The 22,326-nt window shown below is 41.7% G+C and overlaps 1 protein-coding gene across 4 annotated transcripts in view; it reads right to left on the minus strand.

Annotated features, from left to right (window-relative positions):
* SULF2 (sulfatase 2) overlaps window positions 1–22,326 on the minus strand; it is a 151,706-nt gene that overhangs the window by 17,921 nt on the left and 111,459 nt on the right. For all 4 annotated transcript variants that reach the window (XM_064167569.1, XM_064167570.1, XM_064167571.1 and 1 more), the window contains 6 exons: window positions 18,485–18,635; window positions 16,126–16,301; window positions 12,833–12,961; window positions 11,836–11,892; window positions 11,003–11,132; window positions 382–589 (listed from right to left, as the gene is read on the minus strand). In XM_064167569.1, coding sequence (XP_064023639.1) covers window positions 382–589; window positions 11,003–11,132; window positions 11,836–11,892; window positions 12,833–12,961; window positions 16,126–16,301; window positions 18,485–18,635 — 851 coding nt within the window. The remainder of the gene's footprint in view (window positions 1–381; window positions 590–11,002; window positions 11,133–11,835; window positions 11,893–12,832; window positions 12,962–16,125; window positions 16,302–18,484; window positions 18,636–22,326) is intronic.

The following is a 22,326-nucleotide window of genomic DNA, read 5'->3' on the forward strand; positions in this document are numbered from 1 at the left end:
AGCAGCTTCTGCAACAAAGCACATGCATCCTTATTAAAAATAAATTACTGCAGCAACAGCTCCAAACGTTGCAGCACCTGCTGAAAATGGGAGGATTTGCTCTAGGACAGTGTTCCTGTTTTATGGTCTATGCAGCCCTGTGCTACTGACCACTTCAGTGCCTGCACTCTGTTTCCTGGGTTTGAAAAACAGGACTCTACGTAACGCTCCCCTTCCTACAGAGATATCTTCAAATCCAGTTGTGCAATGTGAGGCACACTCTGTCATAGCTCTCCACATGGTAGCTATGTTGATAGAATTTAATGCCCATGAAAATCAAATGTGCTAGAGAAGTCAGAACAGCTTTCTGAGGCAGCCAGAAGATGCAGTGAGCTCACTTACTTTTCTTGGAGAAGAGTTTCTTCCTCCGTCCGACATGGCTCAGCTTGTACTCATTCTCTTCACAATTGCAGTCTTCACTATTCCTGCTGTAATACTTGGGCAAGATGTTGGAGGTGCCTTTGCTGTTGCCTGCAGCTTCCAAGTTCGCCATTCCCTTGCACTTGTGTAGCTTGAGCTTTCCACTGGCGTCTTCCACACACTGCCATTTCTGCAAGGAAAATGTGGTCACCCAAACTCTGTCCCAGGTGCACTTTGTCTGCTGGCCAGAGTTTCCTTACTGTGGTGAGCCAGGGCTCATCTCTCACCTACTACCAAACCAGACTTTTCTGGTAACTTCCATTTTCCGACAAAACAGGAACTCTTTGGAAAACTCTTGTGTTTGTTCCTGACCTTTTGTTCCTTGGAGGCAGAACAAGGGGAATTTCTCAACAAAATCAATAGTAGAGTTAAAAAACACAGCAGTGACAAGTGACAACTTTCAGAAGCCTAACTGTGGCATAAACTGAGGATGTTCAACTTATCCACACACTTAAAAGGAATTATTGCCCAGCAGCAAGTGAGTCTACCAGGCTGTCAGGATTCTGTGCCACTCTTATGCCACTAAAACAGCACCAAGCTCCAGATAGGCACAGAATCCCAGTCCCATCCTATACCTTACAGTAAGGGGAAAAAAACTTTTTGGTGGAGTTTCCTTCTCTTCCCTACTTCAAATGCCTAATGGTGGAATGAATCATAGAATCAGTCAGAGTTGGAAGGGACCACAAGGATCATCTAGTTCCAAGCCCCCTGCCATGGGCAGGGACATCCCACCCTAGCTCAGGCTGGCCAGAGCCCCATCCAGTCTGGCTTTAAACACCTGAGATTTTATCCAAATTGTGAATTCCTTTACTATAAAGGTCTGGTCTAAGCTGGTTATCTGAACTCATTCTACAGTCCAAGAGGAAAAGTCACTTCCACGGTATAACTGACTTTACCCTAAGGCAGCCACATAAAAGACGCAACATAAAGGACTGCCTCACAGAACCACCTATTTCTCTTCACTGACCTTTCAGAATCAGCTATGCCAGCCTGTAGTTAGATGAGTTAATCTGCATCTTGAGTGTTTCTCTTACTAGCTTTTCTCATTCAACACCCCTGGGCTTGACTATCAATGGTGAGCTGCACTGAATGTCTGCGAAGTAACCATCTCCTTCCTCTTCCACTCCAACTAGAGAAAATCTCATCTCCAATTCCTTCTGTTACTTAAAGCCTGAAGTAACTTGATTATAGCTCCCTTTGTGCTGCTGTCAGAGCTGTGCCAAGGGCAAGGGAGTTTAAGTTTAGCCACCTCCAATCTGCCACAAAATACCCATTGCCCAGACACATCAAAAATCATTTCACCTACTCCTTTATTTACCAACACACTTCTAGCTACGGAGTTAGGCTTTGAGAAATGTGAAAAAGACTCCCAGTAGCAGCTGCTGCTGCTCTAAATAGAGACTCTCAGAAACACTTCAGCTTTTTGCTGAGTCTTGAGAGGCGTTCCTCTTTTTTCCCCTTATTACAAAAACCTAAGTCTGTGCCTCCAGGACTCATTGGAATATTGAGTATTTTCCAAATAGAAGAATAGAAGGAAAAACAGCAACAGCTCCCAAGTGAGATGACATTTTACAGCAGCCTGCAGCTCTACAAGGCAGACTCGAGCACTTCAGTTCCCACAGAGAGGTGCGCCCAGGCTAGGACAACAAAGCCTACATCTTCCATTGAAATTCACTCCATTGTTTGCATGGCAGCAAAGGAAGAAAACAGAATCCCTGTGCTTTTATCATACAGAATTTAACAGGAGTAAGAAGTGAACCGGAGAGTTGCAGTGGATTTATCTGTCTGCAGGAGATGCTTGCATTTACAATTACCAGAGTTTTAGCATCTGCTGTAAGTCCACTTATTTCCTCAGGCAACTGCCTGCCAAGTCTCCTGAGCAATAATTACTACTTAGGTGTAAATACTGTGTCCGACCATAGCCTTGTGCTGATGCAAATACACCTGGCTTAACTTTCAGCACAGGGAATCACAGGAAATCAATCTTTGCATGATTATTGTCTTCCATAAAGCAGGACACGGTCAACTAGAGGAGATGTAGAACAGAAAAATGATCTTTGAAGAATAAATTGCCGAGTCTTAGATTTGCCCTACTTCTCTATAAATGCCCAACATTGACTTAAGTCTGAGTGTGATGGTTTGGGTGTTACCTGCCCCCCCCCACTTTGGAAATCACCCAGACTAGATTCAGCCAGCTCTGGAAATTGAATGAAGCTTATAATTTACAGCTAGCACAATATACAAGCAGATATTTACAGTATAGACAGAAATATCAAGGTAAAAGATAATACAGAAACACAACAGCCCTCCCAGACAGCTGAGTCCCCAGGAGGGGCTCCCAACTGCCCCTTCACCTTCCCTCTACCCCTCTCAACCTTAGCCCAGTCCCAAGGAAGAATGGAGGTTGGGCCAGGGGGTTAGGAAGCAAAGTGGATAGTGAGGTGAGGTTAAAGAGAGATGCAGCTTGGAGCTCCCCAGAAGTGCCCTTATCTGTGTTTGGATTTTTGTTTTTATACATCTCAGCAAGCCTATGAGTGAGGTAGACATCAGCCTGGTTTTCCTTCCCCAGCCTATAATCTAGCTCTTCTCACCAAAACGTTCTAGCTAGGCTCAAACTAGCACAGGGAGGCAGAAGTTCTTTTACTGGAGTGAGCAAGGTTTCTTTTGCAGTGAAAAAAAACCAGATATAAAAGTATTTGTTGCTGTTTTCCATTTTCAGTTCAGCTGAATCTCATTCTGAAAAACAAACTGTATTTTCTGCTCAGTAGAACTCTATGCTGTAGGTGTCTGATACATGAAAAATGAAGATTCAACAGAGGGCAAATTAAATGCCATGATGAGAATTACTGTAAATAAGTGCTCTGATGTGTGGCCCAAAGATATTTTTTTTTCCTATTTCTTTCATCTCCTGTCAAGAAAGTGATGTTCATTTCCCCCCCCAGGTGAACTGGAAAAAAATCCTTCCATTTATTGGTGCAGTTTAAATCTTTCCAATGCAGCTGTATGCTACAGTGAAAACATCTGAAAGGCTTTGCTGGAAGGGCACACATTGTATGCATTTACAGGCCTGCTACTGAACGACTGCAGCAGTGCAGAACTACAGAAGTGGCTTCAGAAGCAAATGCTGAACTCACGGCAGGAGGGAAAGTCTCAGGCTTTTACTCTTTCTTTTCCCAAAGCAGATATGAGCATGTATGTGATAGGTCTGGGATTCAACAGCTTACTCTTGGGCTGCCTCTAGATACAAATGCAAATTCTCTAGGTGGATATCAAGGCTATGTTAGCTGCGGTTCACTTCCACAGGATGCTTTCAAACTCAGGGAAGAAGGGCAGCAACTGCAAAGGAACTGTGAAAACCTCTGCCTGACAGGAAAGAAGCTTTAAATATCATCAATTCTGGCATTTAAAATTGTTTTTGGGTGCACAGTATCTCATCCTGCACAAACCTGTGTCAAACCCTGGAAGCAACTGAAATATTTTAGGAGATAATCACCTAAATAATTAAATCCCTATATGAAGAACTCTAAGGTGCCCCAGAGACACTTTGGCACACAGCTACAAAAGATAACCACCCAGCAGCTAATTTAATTACATATAAACACTGTATTAATTGAACTAGTCATGAAAACAAAGTTCACCACTTGCCCCCAACTTTACAGGTCTTTCCCTCATTAGGACAAATGATGTGGTTCCTACTCAAGTTCTATAGCTCATAACATCTCACCAGAGCTAAGTCCTGAAATGGAAGGACTGAAAGTCAGTGGAGAACTCAGGCTCCTCCACAAGTTTCATTCCAGCTTGTATGAAGACTCCAAAGGAAGAACCTTACTTTCCTCCTGCAAAGCCCTGCAGAACAGCCACTCAAGCCATCAAATAAAGAGTTCTTGCACTATATCCCAAAGTCCATCAAGCTCATAATGTGCAAAACTTTCCAGACACTTCATTTAATCATTCAAGCTGTTCCAGCTAGAGATTTCCCACCATCTTCAGGCAAGCCAAGTTAGCTGCCACCTACTGTGCTGGGCTTGTTCTAACACTTTTACTCCATCCTCTACCCTACCTCCCACTGCACAACACACTACTCGGCTATTTGTGTGCAAAGCAGCAGAGCCTGGGCTTTAGCTTAATGGAGTTAAATTAGTGCTATCAAATGGAAACCTCATTCAAAAGGTAAAAGGTACAGTGCAAGGACTAAAAATAAGACAATTTGTAACTCTCCCCTCTAGCAGAGATGACCTGCTGTACATATCAAGAACAGTAAACCAAGACTTCAGTATGTATGAAACAAGAGTCTCAACAGGAGCAGTAGCAGACTGAAGAGATGCCCTCTTCCCCTCCAGTTACACTATTTCACCTCGGACATGCAAATGATCCCTCAGCAGAAAAAGACATGTTGTATTTTTGTGTGTCAAAATCCCATTATTCTCTCCACAGCCTCCATCACCAAGAAGTGGATTCTGCATTATTGTGCATCAATGTCTTCTTAGTGCTTCAGCAATCACAGATGTTAATTCAAAGTCATTACTTGAGGCTCCAATCAGCAGTAAATAGCCATGACCTTCCCTGTAGGATCTTTTCCTGCAATTCACTCATTTCCCTCAGTGAATCTCTCTCAATTGACATTGTTTTCTTTGGGGGGAGAGGGCTGATCACACCAAGAGTCCAGTTGAAACATAGGGCTTCTAAAGCTGAGCTCTAAATCACCATGCTGTGTTTCATCAGCTTCTCTTTTCGTTAAGTAAAAAGATTCCATTCCTTTTTACAGAGAAGTGAGAAGTGGAACTGTCTGATCAGTTAGCCCCCAGCAAGGCTCCCTCCCTAACAGGTTTAGGAGTATAGGCTGAGCGAATGGAAGTTTCTGCGGGGTAACGAAGTGCTGTGTCCCTGTCGGCAACCTGACAGAAGCGCTTCAGAAGCATCCATTGTCCTCAGTTTATGTGGATGCTTCCTGAGTCCCATCCTTGCTACCACGTTGGATGGAGAACTAGAAACAAACTGCTTTAATGGTTAGAAATATTGTAACTTCCAGTCTAGATGGGTTTTTGAGCCCTCAGGATACTTCTCTTGTATGAGACTGAACAATCACCGTTTAGTGAGTATCAAATAGTTGCAGTTACTTTAGTCAGCTCTTCTGCTCTGCTGTGTTGTGCTCCTCGTGTTCTTTTTCTTATTGAGCTAACGACAATGCAAATGCAAAATTCAGAGAGACAACAGGTAGCTCTACTGCTTTTGCTGGCAGCTTGTCCTACTGCTCAAGCCTTACAAGTTTCAAGGAACAGTCAGCGTGCGTTTCCCATTGTTTGTCTCATGCACATTACTGCTTCTCTGTCCCTGCTGACTGAACAGAATCAGTTCACATCTTCTGCATCTAGGAGCCATGCAGAGAGATTCCTCTCCTCAGCTGTTTTTTGACTGAATATGCACAGTACTTTAGCTTCTCCCAACAAGCATTATTTTCTTAATCCTTCAGGTTTTTTTGTTCCACCTGCCCTGTACCTTCTTCCAATTCATGCACTGGAAACAGACGAGTTCAGTTTCCTCTATTTCATCTGATCAGTATATAAATACCACTGCCAGGTCCTCCTCCCAAGTGGCCATTTTCTCATTACACTGACTCATGATTTTTGGAGGTCTGGACCTCTGGTCTCAGTTGCAGTTGTCACACACTACATACCACTCAAACCTTAAAAATGCAAAAGGATCAACAATTTGGCAAACCCCACCCCCCACATGGTAGGGCTTTTTAATACCACAAGCTGTGGCTGAAGTGAGGCAGGTGACTGAAAAATTAGATATTCAACTAAATTTAAGATTACAATTATATAATCATTTATTATTAATACAGTAATTGGATTGTGGTATCAAATGGTCCCAGCTGCTACGTTAGGTACTGCAGAAGCTAAAGAGTGAGTGCAACCTAAGCAGAAATTACATTAGTGGTGAAGAAAAAACAGCAGCACACAACACAAAAAACACAACAGCAGCAAAAGGGGAATTGATTTGTCAGAAGTCCCACATCAAGTCCTTAGCAGTTCTGAGACTGAAGTTTGGCTCATTGTATTTTGAACTAAACTACTCATAACAGGATAGTTAGAAAATTGGGGGTTTATCCGGTGTTAGCATTGATTTTGGCAAGCTCCTTGCAACAACTGCTGTAATTACATGAAGTTTAAAAATCTCTTAACAAGAGATGCAAATTTCTTGGGTTTATGAAGCAACAACAAGCAAAAAAAACCAAAAACCCTGTAAGTAAAATAGCCTCTGGACATCATTACAGGCTATTTCTGGCTAACGAAGGAAAACACTTTTGTTAATTATATTTCCTCATAAGGAGTACAATCCTTGAATAACAGCCTTAATAAATCATCATCGTTTTAATTTTCATGGTTTGTTGCCTTCTAAGTTTATCAGTTTGAGGACTGATAACATTTTTAATGTATGAAGTTATCAACAAGTCATTTCTTGTTGCAGTCACACATCAAGAACCAGATGCTGAAAGTTGCTGAGCATGTGCAACCCACACTGGAATTCAGGAACTGCAAAGATCCTTCTGAAGAGCTACTATCTGGACTCTAGCTGCCTCACTTAGCAACAGATCCTACCCTCTTCAGTAACCTCAGGATCTCTCTGATAGGCATGGAAGAACTGGCCAATCACAGAAAACACACAGATGAAAAACCTTCTTCCCAGCTCTTGAAGAAACTCTTTATAAAGCCTGACTTAGTTTCCTCGGTCTGGCCAACACAAATTCAAGTTACAGTGCCCTCAGGAAAAGAGGAAAACTTAAGTCATTTTTCTGCTGCTCCACCCTTGGCACTAATAGCTAATGATGAGCATGCAGCAGGAATGTGGCCTAGAGGCAGCACTTAGGAGCTGCTGTAGGAAAGCACACATTGATCAGAGCAGTTTCCATCACTGCTATGTCATGCTGCGCTGGAGAACTGAGAAGAAGAGTCGAGGAAGTGCCACACTTTTACTTATGGCACTTTGATGCTGCTTTAGAAAAGAGTTAAATAACCCTTCACAATCCCATTCTGGCACAAGGCAGAGGGAAGATTGTCTCCTGCAGATGGTCTGCAAATGGGAGGTTTGATACAAAGTGCAAATGTCTGCATTCTGAATGTTCTCTGGTGAAAACTGCCACATAAAACTATACTTTTAATGCCCTCTATAGGAGAATTCTACTTGTACCAGGTTTGCTTTGAAAATAAAAAGGGTTTGAAAAGAAAACAACGTGACTCTAGACAACTCATTTTCTCCACAAGTTAGCAGTATTACTGTACCATGCCAGGTCCTGCCAGCAATTAAATTGAATTTGTTTGACTTTTTTTTCCCCCCTTTTACACATACAGCATAGATTCCCTACAGCAACCACCAGTGCTGCAGGTACTGCATGCTCAACAAACATGCAGAAAGTTGGCAAATGATTTAGAGGGAGGTTTTGTGCAGCTGTTGTTATGATACTGTGGAACTGCCGAGAATACTCTGCAGAGCAGTGCTGATATCATAATTGGCTTCCACAAAAGCACATTAATGCAGGCCGCCAGATAAAAGTGGGTCAGCTTCCACTTACCAGCTAGTTTAGAATGAAAGGCTGAACTACACTGAAAAGAAAAAAATGTGTGTGGAAACCATTAGGTACAAGGATAAATGTTTTTTATTTCATGTGGGAAGAAAGAGCTCATCTCCTTTAAATCCTTGAATATAAATGCTGAGCCACTCTTTCATCTGAGCCCACAGTCACCCTTTGTTGGATGCAAATAACTAACACAGACCAAACCTTCCTAACTGAAAAAGAAAACATGGCAACACAGAATCCCACTGCACTCAGAAGAATTTACATATATTAGTGTTGCCAAAAAAAGTCCCACATAATGGACTCTGAAACAAGGTTTTAAACAGTGTGAATAGCCTCATCTCCATGATCCTGGTGCACTCTTATCAAAACGATTATAGGTCAAGGAGGGTGACAGAGATTTGCAAAGGAAGAGCATTTTGTGCTGATAGAACTGTATTCACAAACTTGCATGCTCACAAAGCAGCATTTCCAATTCTCCATCTCACATTCAAAGCTTTCTTTACCTCCCGTTACTCTAAGCTCTGTCCTTGTCTCTTCTCATTCACTCCCCTTCTGAGTCTTTGTCCTCCATTTGTGCTTGTCTCTTGCTCACACTTCATATTCCCTGGCACTGCTCGGACTTCTCTGTCTCAAAAAATTGTTTAAGTCAAAAGAGAGCCCCAATGGCTTTGACAAGCTTTCACCCACTTCTCACCCAAACATCTCTGCACTGAACATTGCAGACCCTGTTAAATCCTGCAGGATCTGGAGACATCTGCTAAACAACCACCCTATCTGTACATCACAACCTCCCCCAAGGCAGTGGTATGTTAGTCATTTGGGCTCACTCTAGTGACTATGCAGAGCACCAGCAAACAAATACCACCCATTTGTCATGTGAGAAGTTAGTCTTGCTTCTCTCTGAAAAGACTTCTGGGTGCACTCATATTTAGACACAATTTATCCTCAAATAAGCACATCTGTCTGCCACTATGCCTGCTGTCTAGACAGACTACTAGGGCATACTCTTTAGGGCAAGGGTTAGATGGATTGAGGTTCCCTTGAGAGCCCTTACCAGACTTTAATTGACTTGATTGTTAGGCAATTTTTCCTGATGTCCAACTTAAATTTCTTTTTTGCTCAATTTCATCCTATCACTTCCAATTATGTCTGACTGAACTGCTCAAAACAATCCTTCTCCTCGGTCTCATGACAATGAGGATACATTTCTCATTAGCACACCTTCATTTTGGAATTTGTTGACAATTCTGAGTATGGAGAAGACATTTTATGCCCACTTCTTACAGATGTCAAAGAAATTCTATTATCCATGGAAGAAAACATAGGCCTGTGAATGTGTATAGACAATACAGGACCTTCCTCTTTTCCTCCATAACTGAGAAGTGGTAATTAGAGTAAGGAAGGCTGAATGTAGCTGAAGTTCCTCTATGCAAAGCGACAGCTTCAGTGACAACACGGAGCTAGGCAGTTTCTCTTACCCTCTGTTCTTACAATAACATTCAAAATAATTGGGAAGATAAAGACAAAAGGAAGAAGCTGAAACATCTCTCAGTGGGGAAGTAATGATGGAAAAGCAAAGCTGAATATTCCCAAACCACTTACTGGATGATGTAGCAGCAGAAACTAATGAGTTCTCCCCCCCCAGTTTTTCAAAGAATGCTGCAACTTCAAAAAGAAAAAAAAAGGGTCTTGCTCCCATCCAGCTAAAATTCAGCTCAAGACATCTTATGACAATAGTGCACAAAATGTGACTTCAATTTCAGTATTTTTAGGAAGAGTAAGGCATTTTGCTCTCTATATTAAATCTGATAAAGAAGCTACAAGAGGAAAAGATCATCTGGAAAATGCTTATAAATACAAATTTGATCCAAGCACCTAAGGAATAATGGACTCATTTCACAGGTGCACTGAACTACAGGACTGGTATAGCCAGAAGCAGGCAGTCTGGCCTCTGACAGCACAGAATGAACTACTGTGGCCTATGTGGCCCACTACTGGCTACAGCCTTGGAAAGCCATTCAGATCATGTCTGCAAGAACAGTTACATTCCACAGCCCTCCGAGGTGCCAGGACATGAGGCAATGACAGTCTAATAGTGGACTAATGTATTAGCACGTGGATCCATCTACCTTCACCCCTTTGTCCACATGTCCAGGAGAAGAATGCATTAAAAGTCCTTGGACACACCAGTACCTGGATGGGTAAGCAGTGGCAAAGAGCCAATTTTGCCATGTTTCCAAAGGATGGGAATTCCCCCAAGAGTAGAGCTGCTGAAGGTAGATTTGTCACTTTGCACTGCTCTGGTAAACTTGCAAAACTTTCTCCTGCACCAAGACCTTGTAATAATACTATTCTGAGGTATTTCTGCTGAATTGATTCCCTGCAACTTGGATCTAAAGCGAACACAATTCCCTATCTGTCCAGAAACAACACCCACTCAATGAGCTCTCCGTGCATGCACACACAGACTGCCAGCAGTCTGAACTGCTTGTGTCTTCACAGTGTATTTTTAAGAGGGGGGATATACTGACTTCAGAGAATGTTGGTTCCCTATTATAGTATGTAATTACACACATTATTGTACATAATTCCACATAACTGAATTAAGAACTCAAAGCAAAGCATGCCATATGTTTCTGGAGAAGGTCGATCTGTTAGGGTCACTGTAGTTTCTTGTCACTAATGAATCTCAAACCATATTCTATTTGGGGACTAAAATGTTAAAAATGGCCTTGGCAGTTAACAGCAGTCAGGAATCAATACAGAGCCACTTGAATCAGCAATTTCCTGACTGACAGTCCATCTCATAAATGTTGTAATACAGTTTTGTGCAAAGGGCACAGAATGTGCAGTTTGATTTATAAGCTGGCATCGAGGACAAGGTGAAGGACATTGTCACGGTTAAGATGTTAAGCTTAGCCCAGCTACAACTGCTAACTTTCAGTCAGGGGCACAATGCCCTACCTGGCCAAGCTGTTCACAAGCTGTTTGATACTCAGCTCGCTGACAGAGGTCTTTCACACGCTGGTATTTGGGTAGAAAGTTTTCTTCCTGGGCATCTACCTTCTCATTCTCTCTCTTATGCAGCAGTTTACTGGAAAAGGGAAGGGGAAAAAAGTATTTTTGCATTAATATTAATTCTAAGATATCCATAGCCTGCTGAAAAGGCTCAGAGGAGTAGACTCTCTTGCCAAGTCCATAACATCACTGGTGGCCAAAACCTAATAGTCCAGTAGAAACCAGCACTTATTATCATCTCTGATAGTACATAAATTATTCATAGCACGCTCTCAGGGAGTGTACAAACCCATGCAAAAGCAGGACAGTCTGTTTCATGTCTGATTGGCAGGCAGTAACAGCAGTCAATATAAAGAGATCATACCCTCCTCACTCTGCAGGGCTGCATGCCCAAACCCTTCATGCCTCCTGTTACATATAAAGGCAGGGGCATAGAGGGAATGGCCAGCAGATGAGCATGCAGAGAACAAAGGTTGTTCAGACTCCCATAATGCAGGCAGGAGGGTCAGGGGGCAGCAGCTGAAAGAAAAAGGGTATATACCTTTCCATCTCTCAGGCCAAGTAAAATCCCCTTCCCCCACCCCAACTACACATTTCTGCAGGCAAAGGCCACACGTCCCCTCCCATCACACAATCACTGCCATTAGGCATACTGCAGCCGTGTCCCTGCTGGCACAGCTAAATGGCTTTAGGTCTGTGGCAGAGTGCTGCTTGGGCTTTAGCTATTCAGGATCCTTCTGTTTAAAGAGACTGGGCTTTGTGATTAACACTTTCCTTACCCTCTTTCCACTAGGAACGAATCCCTCCACACCTTCATCTTTTTCTTTAAATGGAACCTGGGAGGAAACAAGAAGAGGAAGCAGCAATTCCTACCAACCCAGTAATCGAGTCATGCCTCAGTTTTCTCTCCCACTCCCAATTCAGAAGAGAAATGTTACATGTAAGTGCACAAGGGGACATCCAGCTTTACAAAGCAGGCACATATGCCCCTCCAGTGCAAATCACAAACCAACACAGAGACAAAATCCTCCACAGATTCACACAGTACAACTATTTCAACACAGTCATGTTTAAGGCACAGGGGATTACTGAATTGTCCCTGATCATAAAAGGACCGCAAATTAAATCAGGATTTCCTGACTCCCATTTGGGTTCTTAACCTGCACATTACCCCACAGTATCCTATTCTAAAGCAGCTGCTCCTTCCCCCCTCTCCCGCCACCCAACTACTTGTAAAGCAAATCTCCTCCTTCCCTTTTTCTGCTGATTTTCTCTAGCAATCATCCAGTCTAATTCTCTTCCTCAATCTTCTTCCAATGACAGTATTGATGGAAAGTCTCAAAGAGTAGCTGTGCAATTCTGAGTGCCAGCCTGTCTTTGTGTTACAGTCTGATACACAACCAACCCCTTCAACTCAATTATTCTACAATCTATATGAAATGTTCTGCTACAAATAACGCCTCAGAGACATTTAAAATCTATAACTCATACAGTTAAAGACGTTCCTGTGTATTTCTCTCACTGCTACAGATTGCATTCAGTATATCCAGGTGCCATATATATCATACAGCCAATATATGAACCTGACAAAATGGAAATAAATAACTGATCAGTCTCTCATTGCCAAACAAGACTTAATATTTTCCAGTGAGTGATGCACTTACAGAGACAGTAATTTCGTTATGTTCTCCTTTACATTTGCTGCATGTTGCTGAATGCTTGTTCAGCTCCCTGCAAATACACATGCACACTTCCATGCACATTGCCCTTTTTTACCTATTCACTGGTCTTTCAGAATCCAGAAGCTTTAGGATGGATTTGCCATCCATATCAGATGGAATATCCAAACCAGCAATATCTAGAATCGTAGGGGCGAGGTCGATATTCAACACAATGTGAGGATTCCTGAAAACACATGAGAGAATCTGGTTTAAAGGCTATGCAATGATACCAAGCAACTGCATCTCTTCCACAAAGACCAGGGATCTGAAAAGGCTCATTTTGTGACATCTGCAAAGCAGAAAAGAGACCACAACTTGATTCTTTTCCACGAAGGGAATTAAAATGCAAAATATCGGTAAATTGGATAATCTCAGGAGGGATTAATATTAAGATTTCAGACCTCAGCACAGAGCATTTTTGGGAAAGCAAAAAGCAGTTCAAAATGCAAAGTTAGTTAATTATTGCAAAAGAAGGTTCAAAAGTCTCTCAGAACATGGGAAAGCACTGGAAAAACTCCTTGGATATCTTACACAATCAAAGTGTCTGCCAAATATGCTGATGACTTTAGAAGTAGATTTGGCAGGTAGCACATGCTTTATCTATTTCAAAACATGGGCTGGAAATAAGCACCCCAGCTCATACCACATCAAGCATGTTCTGAAGAACACACGAGGAGAAAGTTCTTCACTGAGAGAGTCATTGGACACTGGAATGGGCTGCCCGGGGAGGTGGTGGAGTCGCCGTCCCTGGGGCTGTTCAAGGCAAGGTTGGACGTGGTACTTGGTGCCATGGTCTAGCCTTGAGCTCTGTGGTAAAGGGTTGGACTTGATGATCTGTGGGGTCTCTTCCAACCTTGGTGATACTGTGATACTGTGATATTGCTAGGCACCACAGCAAATAACTCAAAGTTGTTGTTAATGTATTGTGGTACAGAAAAATGAAAGAGATCTGGAAGGAAAAAGCAGAGAGGAAGGAGCAATGGAGAAAACAAGATTAAAAAAAGAGAGAATATGAACTCCAGCTCCAATTGAAATGCTGTCAATCCTCCCAAGTGCACAGCAATGTATTCTGCAAACAGTCAGCAACAACTGTGCCCTGTTACTCAGCAGAGCACAGCCTGTGTTTCTCAGCCACCACAGTTAACGGGACAATATTTGAACTCAAACTGACTCCAGATTTGGATAAAACATTGGCATCAGCTCCTGAGCAGCACAGACAGCTCTTATCCCCAGATCCCTTGAACTGCCACAGCTAAATGTTAATGAGTTCAAGGATCAGAGTGTCTAGTTGTACTCTAGGCCCAGCATTCAACAGCCAAACACCCAAATTCCTAATTGTGTGACTGAGCTTTACTATGGGTCTGCTTCTGCAGAAATGTCTTCAGTTTATATTGGGCCATACAAACATATTTCCAACATGTCAATGAGAGTGTTGTGTAATCACTCACAACATTACATCCACACATAACTCTTTATAGCAGCTCTTGTTTCTTTGTACGAAACAAAAATCAAAGCAGGCACTTAATTTCTTAAAAACAGGGAAAAGAAGGACGTGAGCCTGCTGCTACCCAGTCCTCTACAGCACTGAGCTTAAAGAATTAGCATGCTATGATTTGCAGGCACGAAGGAAGGATGGGAGCAGATGGGCTGACATGCATGTCAGTGCAGAAATCTAGCTCCAAATCCAGAACAGGGAAAAAAAGCTGCTAAATTCACACTAATTAACGAGATACCATTTAAAAATTACTACATTTTTGAGCGAGCAAGCAAACAGGCACTGACAAGAGCGTGGATGATGAATTAAATTGATGTACCTAATTTGATTTTAATTACTAATAATTGTGGTGTAGCATATTTGGTAATAGAAATGAGAGCTTGGTAATGACTTGCTGCAGTGACTGCTATTAAATCTTTGTTGGTATCAAAAGGGAGTCATGACAACTACTCTGCAAGAAAAACATAAGGCTCATGCAAAACATGGATAATTGAAGTCCTATCATTCAAAGGAAATCAGACTGAAAGGGAGGATCAATTATCTGATATACTCCCCCTCCAAGGTGTTTTATCCTGTTCTGATTTGTGGCACTGTGGGCTCTGTTCTGTTAAGACTGTCAGGCTGACTCCTCTAACAAAAACACTTTTTTTATCTTCAGAAGCCACTGAAAAAGGAAATATAATGGGAAGATTTCACAGCTTTTATGTATGTCTGAGTGTAAATATCCTTGAACTGGAGCAGGCATGAGCTGGCTGGTCTCTAGTGTCACATGCTGCAGATAAACTAGCTCAGTCCACTTGGGCCATGTTAACATTGCCTCTCCAGTAAAACCAAAAACTGCAGTCAAAGGGAAGGAGAGCATGTTAGAAAACTATTCCAGCTCACTTGAAATTCTGCACTGCTGCAGCCAAACCTCTTTCAGTGCTGAGGTGGTATGTTTAACTCCACCCTAGGAAGCCCTCCTCTGCTCTTCAGAGAAGTTATATTGTTTATTTCACATGTGTGACTGCTGTAAATAGCTACAGAATGTCACATTCTTGTGCCTACAGGTGATGTGAATGAGTGAATTTAACCAGCCAAGGGAAGGAGATTTTTGTTTGTGTAACTATTTGCTGCCCTATCACACACTAGAGATCAGTTCCTCTACGGTAAAGAAGAAGAAAAATTCTGTGTGGAAGACTTTGTGTGTGTGTTAATTATGCTAAAACATGCACACTGACATAAATAAAAGGCAGAAAATTATGGCACTCTGTCCAAAATCATTACTTAAGTGCAAATATTTGCTATTGAAATAATTGCTTAGAAAGTGTATTTACATAATTTCTCAGCTGATCAAAGCTACCATTTTAATTAACAGTCACATTCTGCATGCTTGCATGCACCCAACAAACAGCCCTAACCATGTAGTCTCAAAGGAGGAACCAAAAGGAATATTTTGTGGCTGGTAATATATGAACTATTATGTACTTTACTCTTCAGCAGTCATTATCTACAATGCATTTTTTTAACCTTGAAAATGTTATGTGTAATATTTGCACCCCTCAAAAGGAGGCAAATAAGCATTTCCTAAATTGGATATATTTCAGAGTGGCTTTTTCAACTACATCCACAAATGTGTAGAGGCTTCTGCTGTACACCTACACAAGCAAAAAGGGAATGGCACCAATTCCTGACTATCTTATACCACCACATGTTATCAGTTCTGCCTTCTGAGTAGATATATTTTTCTGCCAAGATGAGCAAGGAATCAACCAGGACAGGCAAAATGTTGTGGCCTGGTCCATGTGACTAGAGACACCAACATCAAGGATTTTTCTGGTCACTACATAGACACACAACGGTCAGGAACTTACAAGGATCCAGCTTCCACGTTTGGACCTCGGACATAGAAAGGAACTCTGATATCAAACTCATATGGCATGGACTTCCCTTTCACCAGCCCAAATTGTCCAATATGATAGCCATGGTCTGCTGTGTATATTATATAGGTATTGTCCAGTTCACCTGTTTCAACCAATGTATTGTAAATCTGAAAAAGAGCAGAACAAAAGATGAAATTCATTCCACTTGTAACATGTCCAGAGAAGGGAGACAAAGCTGGTGAAAGGCCTGGAACACAAACCCTATGAGGAGAGGCTGAGGGAGCTGGGGGTGTGCAGCCTGGAGGAGGCTCAGGACTGACCTCATTGCTGTCTACAACTACCTGAAGGGAGGCTGTAGCCAGATGAGAGTTGGTCTTTTCTCCCAAGCAATCAGAAGCAGAACAAGGGGACACAGTCTCAAGTTGTGTCAGGGGAGGTCAAGGCTGGATGTTAGGAGGAAGTTCTTCCCAAAGAGAGTGATTGGCATTGGAATGGGCTGCCCAGGGAGGTGGTGGAGTCACTGTCCCTGGAGGTCTTCAAGCAAAGACTGAATGAGGCACTTAGTGCTATTGTCTGGTTGACTGGATAGGGCTGGGTGCTACGTTGGACTGGATGATCTTGGAGGTCTCTTCCAATCTGGTTGATTCTATTATGTGTAATATACCAATGCTTTTGCCAGTGAGTAATATACAAACAGATAACAGTTCATGATGGCACTGAACAATCACAGTTAACCATTCCAAATGCTACTTGAATATTGTGGCTAAAGTAAACTTCTGTTTTCTGTCTTAAGGGAAACACATTAGCATGTCACAGTTTTAGAAGTGTTTGAGTTCAGCATTTTGCATGAGAGCTGTCAAGAAAGTACTAAAAACATATGTTAACCAAGATAAAAGTTTCAAGGTGATAGGCATGTTTGAAATTTTCTCTCCACCTTTATCTTTTTTCTGCAGAGGTGAATTTTGATAAAATGACAGTGTTTTGGATCTCACACTTCCTTGAGCAACACTCAACAATCTTGCCTTCAGACAAACAAGTCCCCATAATGCAGATGATTTGCAAAATCTCTCCTAGATAAGTATCTCTCAAACTCTCTCACTAGCTGGAGAACTAACATAGAGAATTAAGAGGAACTTCACTCTGTTTGTGGTTGCTTCAATGGATTCACATGAGAATCTGTATGTGAAATGTACCAACTTGAGCACCAAAGATCAGTTTATATGAAGTGGGGGGCACCATCAAAGTAGTGTCTCAGAGAGATCCTGCAGACAGCAGCACAGAAGCAAACAAACTCTGCTGCTTTGGTTCTGGGGGGAGTGAGTGGTTCTTTTTTTGGGGTTGTTTTTTGGTGTTTTGTTTTTTTTTAGATTTTGAAAAACTCTTAAATGCACATAATTCAATGGAAAAGATCACTAACTCAGTGACCACAACTCAAAAACAACCTAACTGATTTTGCCTGCAGCAAGTCACCCAAAATGAAACCATTTAACTAAACAGTAAATCAAACCAGTGTAGTAAAGTAGCCTATCTGCCCTAACGCTGGTATCTGAGCCATCTAAACAGGTTCATTAATGTGAAGCAGAGATCATACTTGTCTGAATCAGTAATTATAAGACATTAGTAACAAGCTGATGCAATGCCATCCAGATAATCTCATCTTTGCCTTACAGGACTCCTCTCACTTTACATTCTGCTTTTTTCAAGTAAGGATGCCAAGAGATAAGCAGTAAATTGCAACACCCTTAAACCTTCCTTCTTGTAACTGGAAACCCTTTCTTTTCCAGAGTAGCTTTAAGCTACTTCAGATGCTTCTGTTCAAGGTACCCAGCTTGCACTAAGAGATTTCACTTCTACACTGAGTTTATAAAGTATCTGCCTATGTATTTATCTGCTTCTGACATTCAGTGTCCGAAGCCTCGTTTACCAAGGGCTTATTCCAGTTAGGACTCCTGCAGCATCACTTTTTGCTGCTACTATGGTTCTTCTCTCAAACTCAGTGTTACAGGATCAAAAATAGGCTCACAGGTAGTTATTTCCAACAGGCTGGACAATGGCTTTGGAGCTCTCTGATCACACATTTTTAGAACTTATAATGTACACTTGCCAGGTGATCTCTCCCTTTCCCTCTTAATCAGTAGTGCCGCGAGATGCCAACTCATATACCACCCAACCCACAGCGTCTGTCCTTAGGAGGTGAGGATTCTTACACCTCATAGGTGAGAGGATCACATGCCATTAAAACTTGATGTAGTCCTCCCCCCTTTCCACTTCACATACAGCACAGCTTGGAGCATAACTTAAAAAAGAAGTACCCCTTCACCCCCCAAAAACCCTAACTACTAATATTTACCATCTCCATAGAGTCATCCACAGACATGAGCGTTTGAAGGCGTTTCCTCTGCAGCATGTTAGTGAACTCCATGTGGATGGGTTTCATGGGACCTGTGTATCTCATTATCCAGTGCTTGTCTGGATTGGGAGCATAGTTGTAACTGGGAGTGCTAAGGAACAGAGAAAAGATCAGAATGCTTTAGCAGTGTAGAAAAAAGCCAATACCAATACCAACAATTTCTATTTGATCAAGGCTATAGAAAGTGCTCTCTGAGGTGCACAAAACAATATTAGATTTACTTTGGAAGAGACTTACACTTTTACATTCTATATAAAAGGTAGGAGAATAAAAACAACTCCTTGAGGAATAAAATGTATTAAAAGTGTAAATATACATTGTTTTTGCAGAGGCTTCAGACTACCAAGGCCAAGAAACCAGCCTCAGAAGTTTAATGCTACAAGTATGATCTGGATGAAGCATGAGTTCCTGCTCATGTCACTGCTTTGCTTTCCCTCTGCCCACAGGAGCACCAAATAGAACAGCTTGTGCCAGCTGTTTAACAATAACTACAGAACTTGCTGAAAGGGTTCTGCTATACTCTTTAACATCTTTTTTTAAGTGAACATGTGTGGCTACTTGAACACTTCCACACTCAAGTACCCAGAGCAGCAGAGGCATCCTGCCTAGTGGCATCAAAGTGCATGTGAGCTCATGGCAAGCAGAAGTGGATACAAAGCCACCTTTTTAAAACCTGCCAAGAAAAGCAGTAGTGAAGGGAAACAGGACTCTATTTTGCAAACACTGTCCAGCCACCACCAACTCCTTTGTGACCACTGGAATATTTAAGCCCTTGCAAAATCCCAGGAGTTGCAGTCTGTATGCTCCTAGAATCTCAATGCCAGTCCAAGTTCTCATAATTCTGGGACACCATTGAAGTGATGAGGAAAAATATCACTAATTGTCCCTAATTGCAGAATCACACAATTAACCAGGTTGGAAAAGACCTCTGAGATCATCGAGTCCAACCTATCACCTAACCCATCAAATTAACTAAACCATGGCACTAAGTGTCTCATCCAACCTCATTTTAAACACCTCCAGGGATGCTGACTCCACTACCTCTCCAGGCAGCCCATTCCAGTGTCATGTTATTGCTAGTTCCAGAGCTTGCTTTTCTGTGCATAATTATATTGCTCTAGGTTAGCTGGATCTAAACAAAAGATTTATTTTGATATATCATTACCATGATCTTGACTCTGCAGCAACAGTTTACTAGAAATCCATATTAGAGTTCACATTTGCAAGAAACAGTATTTTTACCTGCCTTCTGTATTCCTAAAAAAGTTTGTTAGCACTTAAGATAAATAACCACCTCAGTCAATTTCTTCATACCTTGGCTCAAGTATCACCTGCAGAGTTTGAAGTAATAAAAATTGCTTCTCCTAAGTGATTTGTTGTGCCTTTCTTTTTTTCATGCAAAGCAATAAACTCAGTCTGTGCAAATGTGCAAGCTGAGAGGGTAATACAGACATAAGAAAAAAAAAACCCAGCAGATATTCAGTTATTTTCTCCTTCCCAAGATACAGTTTCCTTATAAATTCAGCTCCTACTTGTCAAACATCTACTGTTGGTTTGGTGCAAGCAACGGAGCAGCAGGGTAAATTATTAAGACAAACAATAATAATAGAAGTTGAAACTTCTCCTCCAAATACTGTGTGTATATAATGTATCTTTGCATGTGACAGGTCTTAAGAGTTTTAATATAAATATGAAATTTTTAATCTGACAGCAAAATGTTTTATGCCAAAAGCCTCTGTGAGATGCTATCTGAAAAATGTGCGTAGGTGGCAAAGAGAGGCTTCTTCATACAGGGAGGAACGGGCTGGTGTTTATTCTCTCTGTATTGTTAATAGTCTCTTGAATTTCAGAATGTTATTGTGGCTGAAATAATGACATTGCTCCTTTGAAAATGCTGACAGTTATGGAAACTGTTGCTATGTGATGCCCAGAATGAATCAAAAATGCTTGGCAAACTCCTTTGCAGCTTACTTTGTGATTTCCTGGCTGATTTGAAACCTCCCGCTGTTTAATCCAACCAAAGCCCGTGATTTTCTTTGATTACTACAAATGTAACCCTCTTACACTCAACAGATTTGCCTGTCTTACAGAAAAAAAAAACCCACACAAATATCACATTCCTAGAAGTTGGTTAAGATAACCTCTTCAAAACTCTTCAGAAGATAAGTCCTAGTCTGATTGCATTTGACCTTGGAAAAGATGGGCGCTAAAACGTGCCCTCTATAGAAATAACATTCCTGATCACTGCTGAAGTGCCCAGCTGTTACACTCTCCACTGCTATCCCTATGGGCAGTGAAAAAGGAAAACCAGCCCTGTAGCCTAGGGATTTGCTATAGGAATGCTGGTTGATGCAGATAATTGTCAAACAAGAAATGACTGCAGATGCACACAAGCAAATACTCGCGGAGAGATTGCGGTATAGGGTAGAATGGCCATACCAGCTAGTAGATGTAATAAAAGCAAGAGAACAGTAGCAAGAATTAGCAAGGGAAACACACAGCACAGTTCCCAAGCAAAGCAGCATTCCAACTGCCAGCCTCTGCCCAAATCCTTACCACTAACTGCCAGCTACTCCTCACAATGCAGTATGGATGTCAACCAGTGTAAGCATGACAGTCACACCTTCCCTTTGCTTTGTGGATACAGCTCAAGGAGACACTGGCAGACTTTGCCAGCACTGCCACCAGAAAAGGTACAGAGACATACCCCCCCGATTCTGGGACTGGGCCAAGACTTTGTTCAGGGTGTCCTTAACTGCTTTAGCTAAACTCCTACAAAATGTGCTACCTTATTTCTGATCCTTCCCTATCACATCCACATGACAAGGCAGCAGTAAGAACTGCCTCCATCACTTTATCACTAGCAGATTCCTCTGTCACTGAGACCTTCCCTGGAATGTGGGAACAGGGTTAAAAATGGCAAAGAGAGAACTCATCTGTAGATACAGTGAGAGAGTGGTGTACTTCCTCCATTTTCACTCTTAAACCCAGGCCAATGAAGATCCTCACAGTTATCATTATGTAGTACTGGGATAAATTGTTTGGAATAAGATCGGCAGTTTCTTTGCTTGAGGTGTACATAAAATCCTGTCATATCCAGAAGAGAACAACCACAGCTCCTTAACCTACCCAGACAATTTCTTTCTTTGCAAACCAAACTTCTTTCCACAAAGTGATGCTTCCTGTATAATAGTTTTAATTTTAAGACAAGTCACCTACAACTCACCCCAGCTTTGTGTAACTACTTTTATAGTTAAGAATATAAACATAGTTGGTGTGGAAAAGAAAATCTAAACCATGAGGAAAAGAAACATAGATGGAGTTTGTATTTTTCATTGCTGGCCTTCCTCAAATCCTTCTGTTCCTTCATTCGACTGGCATCATTGAATTGCTACAGAATGCTGCCTGATAAATAGTTATCATCCCTGACATATGAAGCCTTTCACAGGCACTTCTAACAAGACTGAGGTCAATACTGGATATAAGCTGTGAGAAGTTGCTCGTTTGGCATTTCTGTAATTTTCATTTCAAATAAAATAAATGAGCATGAGATGGCAAAGAAACACAAAACATTGCATTGCTGTAGATCTAGGACACAGATTGTCTTTGGTAGCTGAGCACAAAATAATGACATATAGAATTCTAAGTTATGCAATACCTAGACAATAGAACAAGAGGAAGATTTTCCCCTCAGGGTCTATTTTAAATAAAGGGAAAAGGCTCAAATGGATTTCACTAGACTTTGGACCACTCCTGAGCAGCTTCTGCAACCATCTGATTAT

The sequence above is a fragment of the Pogoniulus pusillus genome, chromosome 29, assembly GCF_015220805.1.
Source record: "Pogoniulus pusillus isolate bPogPus1 chromosome 29, bPogPus1.pri, whole genome shotgun sequence".
NCBI lineage: Eukaryota > Metazoa > Chordata > Aves > Piciformes > Lybiidae > Pogoniulus > Pogoniulus pusillus.